General features: G+C 39.5%; 1 protein-coding gene and 1 pseudogene across 2 annotated transcripts; one reads left to right on the forward strand and one right to left on the reverse strand.

The window, feature by feature from the left end:
* Positions 1 to 5: 5 nt before the first annotated feature.
* Positions 6 to 2,910, forward strand: LOC148732004 (uncharacterized). Its single transcript, XM_088758581.1, has 3 exons — positions 6 to 1,525; positions 1,616 to 1,861; positions 2,259 to 2,910. Exons 1-3 carry the CDS (start codon positions 1,281 to 1,283, stop codon positions 2,419 to 2,421), a joined length of 654 nt encoding a protein of 217 aa, XP_088614707.1. The 5' UTR covers positions 6 to 1,280; the 3' UTR covers positions 2,422 to 2,910.
* On the reverse strand, positions 2,736 to 5,935 carry LOC148732005 (uncharacterized; annotated as a pseudogene). Its single transcript, XR_015999852.1, has 6 exons — positions 5,190 to 5,935; positions 4,558 to 4,952; positions 4,145 to 4,316; positions 3,607 to 3,755; positions 3,174 to 3,365; positions 2,736 to 2,872 (listed from the first exon to the last, which is right to left on the reverse strand). The product of XR_015999852.1 is annotated as an uncharacterized LOC148732005 (transcript).
* Between the last annotated feature and the right edge of the window lie 1,460 nt (positions 5,936 to 7,395).

Below are 7,395 nucleotides of genomic sequence, written 5' to 3' on the forward strand. Positions count from 1 at the left end.
TTAAAATGAACGAAGCTCGAAGCTGGATTAAGGGTCAAAATGAAGTTATCACCTAGTCAAAATTATAAGTGTCAGAGCTGAATGGTTAGGTTTATAAAATTTTCACTATATCATAAAATGTCATGAAAGGATGAAATGTCTAAAAAATTTTCCGCTGATTACGCCTGTCTTGGAACTATAAAGTCACCCCGATATAACATTTAATGCATGGTTGAGACTGAGAGGGACTGGGATGCACCCATTTTGTTTTCTTTTCTTTAGTCTCAACCACTTTTTCGGATTTTCAAAATTAACAGAGGTAGGAGATCTGATTCAAAGTACGATTTTCTTTCTTGACTATTCACCTTAGATAATTTAGGGACTAGCATGTTAACACAGACTCTTGCTGTTTTACCTTAATAATAATGATAGAGTTTTCGATGTATATGAATGAGACTGAAAGTAGATTTTTAACCTAGGTTAATCGTCTTTCGAATTTTATACCGTCATTAATTTGGAGCTATAATATGATTATATTGAGCGCGTTAAGGTACAATGATGAGGGGAAGAACCATACCGTACGTTTCGCTGCGAGAGACATTTATAAGTGCACAAACATTATTGACTTTAATAACATTTTCGTTCCGCATTAAAAGTGGCCCAGCGCATCCGTAATTAAAATAAAGTTGCAATCATAAGGGCTAGCCTTACCGTAAGTGTGAAATGAACATGAGAAAATGAAACCTGATATTATAACTGTAATGATGTCATTGATAAATGCGGGACGCTTTCATTGAACTAGTTAGTCTGATTCACTCAACCTGTTATATTTACATTTTAATGTACATTTTATTATGTTCACTAAGGCGCAGTTGTATTACACGTAATTACTGATTATTTAGGTACACTGAAACATTGCCAATGTGTATGTTAGACATTTTATGGCTCATACTACTTTACAAACCCAGCCATGCAATCAACGAATGCAAACATTTGATTGAGATTGGAGATTGCGTTTAAAGTGTGTATGACACAAAATTTTTTTTTTCGTTGATAGCTAGTTCCATGTGTATAATAAACAGTTTGAGATTTTAAAATGAATGAAACAAATTTTTTGGTCGATTTTTAGCCCCCGAAACATGCTAAATTTATGTGTAAAATTGTTCCCGGAGACTGGGGCGAGAATTGGACTCGTGACGTCAGGTTGTTTGATCCTTTGATTGGCAAGGTCAACAACTTTCAGTGTTTTCCTTGTAACACGCTGTGATTACTCGTTTAATTCTATCGTTTCACGCTTCGAAATGTCCAGCGATTCCAAGAGTATTGAGTCGTCTGACTCTATAGAGAGTATGGATTGTGGAATAAGCGACAGTTCTGAAGAGGAATGGGGAGTTATCACTGGTGTGATAGCTCCATATCAAGATGAGCCACTCGCGGACGAGAACGACGAAGAAACTGGCGTTTCGAGCGAAGAAACCGATGTTGATGGACTTACCCCATCAACTCTGGAGGCTAGATACGAGAGAACTGTAGACGTAGATTCCTGGTTAGTAAAACTGGTCCTTTAAAATTCCTTGTATATATACTTATAGCAAATCTTTGTTAGACAACAATTCATTTTTGCTGTCTTCTTCAGGTGTCGCTGCGAGCAATGTAATACCGGGACGTTAGTTGGTTCCCTGGAGTTTCGATGTTGCAGAGAGGTAACAAATTCATCTGCAAAGATGGTTTTTGATGGTTCCATTGAACGGATAAAATGCATCACACAACACGAGGACTACGATGCGATTACGAACCGCGCAGTTCTTCTCCAAGTGGCTCCCTTGTTGAGAAACCAGGATGGTGGGACTTACCGTCGCCGAGGTGGAATGTCAGAAAACGAGTCAGTACATTTTTAGTAAAAGCAGAAATAAAAACATACAATGTGTAAACTAGCATAATCACTTTGGTGGGCATAAAGCATTAAGCTTCAGATAAATCAGGGTAAATTAAGGCATCTCAAGCTATAAAAGTTGACCACGTTAGATTTTGCATTTACTTGGACTTTTATCTGATGCACTCACCTAACATAAAACAGGAACTAATAAGATTGCTTGCAAAGTAGCTTGTCGGAAAATGTAAGCTTGAGAAATGCTCCGCAGTTCATTATCAATTCGTAAACATAAATATTTTTTTATTTGAATGTGTGTGTCATGGGGAGGTGAAAGGCAGGGTCCTGTAGTAATGTAGAGCATTCTTACACACCTTCCTATATAATTTTCATTGTGCTTTTACTCTAGGTTCATTAGAGCTGTTGCATACCGATGGACCACGAGGTGGCTTTGTGGCTACATGGGCTGGGACAACAGAAGACCACTACCAGCCTGTGTTTACCATAATATCAGAACAAAATACCAGTCACAAAATACCAGAGGTTTTGCTGCTGCTCATGGCAAAGAGTAGCATAGTACACATAATCAAAACAATGACGTGATTCTTCTACACTGATTTCACATACAGTGTTTTGTGTCTCGGTAAACAACAATTTTCAAATTGATTTTTATGGGTGGTTGTTTCTTGTTCTATTGTTTGGTAATGTATGGACTGTGAACCAGAAACAGCGTAGGTTCTACATGCACACTAGTTTGACTACATTTAAAATTTCACCTTGTTGTAGGTACAATGCAAATATTGTAAGTTGATGCAGGCATGGAAAATTTGAAGTAAAAAGGAAAATTGTACCACGAAAACCTTCCTGTGACAAAAGTCTGGTCACTTTATTTATTGCAAGGGCTTTTGTGGCTTCGCAATGGTTTTTGGCATATTGAGCAATCGTATGGTTGTTTTGAAGTGGGTTGACTGCTGCTTGGGGTATTGTCATTGATAGACATCTGTAGTTTAGCCTGCTCTGCTTCTGTAAAATAAATAAATTTATTTAATTATGTTAGCGCATTTTTAGTTTGTTTGTTTGTTTGTTTGTTTCGCATCCTTTTACCATGGGAAAAAACATGTAGAAGATATCCTCCGTGGAGACAATCAGATTGTGCATTACCATGATGGCAAACTTGTTCCCAAGGTCTATCTTTTCCCCAGTTCTAGTGGGTGGGAAGAAGATAGACCCTGAGGACAAGGTTGCATGACAGTTAGTACGTAGAACATTATGTCATATTTGAACATTGAGCTTCATGAGCTTTGAAGAGTCAAAGCAAACTAACCTGGTGGAAATAGTGACGTTTTCTTCATTGCCTTTCTTGCCTGGTAAAACTTTACAGCATCCTCTTTATTTACTCTGTCTGGGAACTGCCAGTTGAGGGGTTCTGGTACCCTTGCTGCATACTTCTCATGTACTTTCTTCATTTCTGCCTTTGGCAAGGTGAAGAGAAGGTTCTTCAGTGTGTCAACATACCCTGAAAAGATCACAGCCCAATTCATTTAAAATGTCAACGTAATTTGAAAAACGTGCAACAGTGTTTTATCAGTTATAAGGAAACAAGGTAAAGCAGAGTCCTTTACACAAGATGCTGGTCAATAGTACTTATCATGGTAAAAAGAGTGATTTGACTCATAATTAACAAAAGAGCATAACATTTCCTACATTTAGTTCAGTGTAGCCACTGTACTTTTAAAATCATAATGGTCAATAATTACCATAGCTAGGTGGGGATGCCACCTCTCTATCAACCTCTTCTCCCAGTTTAAATTTTGGATAAGTCACCCGAATGTAATCTTTTCCATCGCTTGATGTTTGGGTTTCTCTTCTGAGGTTTTCATTAAAATGCAAGCTTGCCAGTTTGTGCCTAGAAAATTTTACTTTAGATGAGCGAACACATGAAAATCTGAAAATGAGATTGTGTATGATAATGGTTGGAACACAAGGGAAAGAACCAAGGAAAGGAATTAAGGGGATGGGAATGTGATAAATGATAAAAAAATACTGTTTTGTGTACTTGCATACATTGTAGACATGTGGCATGATGTCTGGTCAATAGATCATGTGTAACATTTAGCAGTCACATACCCATTCATTTTGAAAAATGACAGTTTTGAGCTAAAACTGCAATACAAAACACTACTTTGGCCATAAAACTTCCAGGAATACTACATCTACAGAGTGTAAAAGGAAAAGGATAAAATATTGTATCCAACATATTTAGGAGGGAGTCACTGTAATACAACATACACATACCTGCAAAAAGAACCTAACCAAGAGTAACAAATCAACTTGGGATGCCAGTTGTTTAGGGTGGCATGGAAGCCTTCTAGGCAACTTGTCTGGGCATCTGGTGAGAGTTTCTCTATGTCATTCAGAAGGATCTTCTTTGTCAACAGCAATTTCAATTTGTCACATGCTGCAGTGCCTACCAAAAGTATTATTGAACAATTTTAAAATGACACACTACATTGTACATTGTTGAGATTAGAGGATGTAAAGTATGTATGAGCTCATTTGCCAATTTCAAATGATAGACTTTATCCCAAGAGTGTCATCATCAAGTCATTTAACTCCACACAAAGAATATGACAAGGAGGATTGAGAGAAGGGTAGCCACATGGGTGCTGATACTGTATATCATCAAAAGCAGCGAAAAAATTCCTCACCAACTCTTATCCACTTTCTGGGTTCAAGTTCTCCATGATGACATTGTTGATAGAGTGGATCTGGGTGATTAACATGTTTATCACTGACATGGTGCATAAATGAATTCCATTTGGCAATGATAAGAGACTCAAAGCCAGCTTTTGTTGAAGTCACACACCAGTACATATGTCTACGTATTCCTTAAACTCAATAACTTCTTAGTTCATGATCTTGCCACATGCCAAATATCATAGTAATGCCTGGTATTGACACAATTCTCTCGAATCCACTTTGCTATGCCCCTGTGCCGGTCAGACACAAAAATAGCAATTGTCAGACCAACACGCTGCAAATAGGAAAAACAACTCTTTGCCCCCTCGAGTTCTGTCTGTTGGCTGCCACCAGTTTCATTTGCCTGAGTAATAAAAGGAGAAATATAAGGGAATGAAAGGTTACTCACTACAATTATAATTGTAACTTTCATGTTAATCTTGTTTGAAACAAACATAACTCCCACTGATAATAAATAATAATCTAGCATCGTAATAATACTATAAAGCAATGCAATAATATCATGCAATGCCATTAATATTTTATACATTTCTAATAACAATTGATGATAATTTATTCTTCCAAAAAGAACTTGACTTACCTGAACTAATTCAAAGTGGACGATTTTCATGATTGTGGTGCAGAACATTGTGTAGACCCCATATTTGGCAGAGTGCCCCACTGAATCAAACTGTCCATCCCCTCTCCAAGCAACATTTTTTAACTTTCTGATCTTGCTGATGAGATTGGCTTGGTATGTTTCCCAGTGATGAAGAACAACTGGAACTAGGAATGACTTCTGGTGCCTAAAATAGGTACGGGCAGAGAATACATGGAGCCCCGTGTGGCGGAAAACCAGCAATATCTTGTTTATAGATACTCCAGCCATCAAGACTGTAGTGTATTGTACCGGAAGTGCGAAAAGGTTGTGTTTGTAGGCATCCCGTGATGCCTAGGGAAAGTTGTTGTTGTGATACTCGTTGGCTGCCATGTGGATAGTGTGTTGATTAAAGTATTCAAATCAAAGGACATCGAGGGTTTTTATTGCTGTATATCCGAATATCACATCTGGCGACGAGGATGGGATGGAGAGGAATGTCCTTGTGCTAGTTTCTTTTTACCATTTTGTGTTTGGAGGGGACATACTTCTTTGCAATGCCTGGCGGAGAATCGAGTGAGGGAGATGGCGGTTCGGCGAGCACAAGTAGTGGGGTGTCGACCCCAGTGGCTGTGGAAGTAGGCAGTTTGCAGCCTTTTCAAGTTAAAGGAGATCCGCATTCGGTTTCGCAGCGATGGAGAAAATGGAAAAGAGCGTTTCAGTTATACGCGCTTGATAAAGGGATCACGAATGACTCGCAGAAATGTGGCCTGTTACTTCACACAGCTGGACTCGATGTACAGGAAGTTTATTTCACACTGGTGCCTGATGGTGCAGAGAAGAACTACGCCGAAACTTTCAAGGTACTGGATGACTATTTTATTCCTAAAGCTAACGTACCGTTTGAGAGACATTTGTTTCGGCAAATTAGTCAGAGTAATGAAGAAACCGTCGATCAATTTGTTTGTCGGCTCAGACTACGAGCCGCTTCGTGTGAGTTTGGAGAGCGGGAAGATGAGTACATCAGGGATCAATTGATTGACAAATGTTACTCGGCAAAATTGCGTCGGAAATTTTTAGAAAAGGAAGGCAGTGTTACTTTGAATGATCTACTAGTTACAGCTCGGGCACAGGAAGCAGTTAATTTGCAGATGGAAGCAATGGGGGCTAACAGTGGTTCAGGACAAGTGAACACTGTTGTTGACGATGGGGCAAGGGGAGGCGACATAAGTTCAGAGCAGGTTAACAGTGTGGTAAATTTAAAAGGGAGCACTAGTAGCGAGAAGAGGGGCTGTTTCAATTGTGGTCGAGAGGATCACTTAGCCAGAGATTGGAGATGTCCTGCTCGAGGTAGAAAGTGTCTTCAGTGTGGAGAAATTGGACATTTCAAGGTCAAGTGTTGTAAGAAGCTCGCTAAGGATTCCCATATGGGGCAAAGACAAGGTGACGGTCGGCGTGATTGGAGAAATACATCTAGTATGAATGAAAGAGGCAGAAAGACAAACACAAATTATGTTGATAGTAGCACTAAATCAGGACAAGACTCAACACCTAACTATGTGTTTTCAGTGGAGGATAAGCCTGACCAAAAGAGTGGAATAGTAACTGTTGTAGTTGGAGGTACTCATTTGCCAAATGTCCTTGTTGACTCAGGAGCAACATGCAACCTTTTAGGCCAAGGAACTTGGGAGTGGCTTAAGTCACAGAAAATCCAGTGTCAGACCCGAAAGGAGGCCAAAGCCTTATTTCCTTATGGAAGTACAAAGCCATTGCCAACACTTGGAACACTTACAGCAGATATAATGTCCATTGACACTGGTGTGACCTGCAAAGCTGATTTTGTAGTTATAAATGGAGATGGCAGAAGTCTCCTCTGCAGAGAAACAGCAGTGAAACTTGGTTTGCTACGACTTGGGCCTAGCCATGCCGTTAATGCCGTCAATACAGAAGCTGATATCAAAGAAAAGTACAAAGAACTTTTCAGCGGTGTTGGGCTTCTTAGGGATTACGAGTTGAAGTTAAATATCGATGATTCGGTGAAGCCGGTGGCGCAGCCAGTCCGCAGGATTCCATTCGGTGTACGAGAGAAAGTCGAGAGAAAGCTAGATGAATTGTTGGAGAGTGGAATTATAGAGGAGGTTCCTGATGGACCAACAGGGTGGGTCTCACCACTTGTGGTTATACCCAAGGCAGATGGAGATATCAGGAT

The sequence above is a fragment of the Stylophora pistillata genome, chromosome 4 (assembly GCF_964205215.1).
Source record: "Stylophora pistillata chromosome 4, jaStyPist1.2, whole genome shotgun sequence".
NCBI lineage: Eukaryota > Metazoa > Cnidaria > Anthozoa > Scleractinia > Pocilloporidae > Stylophora > Stylophora pistillata.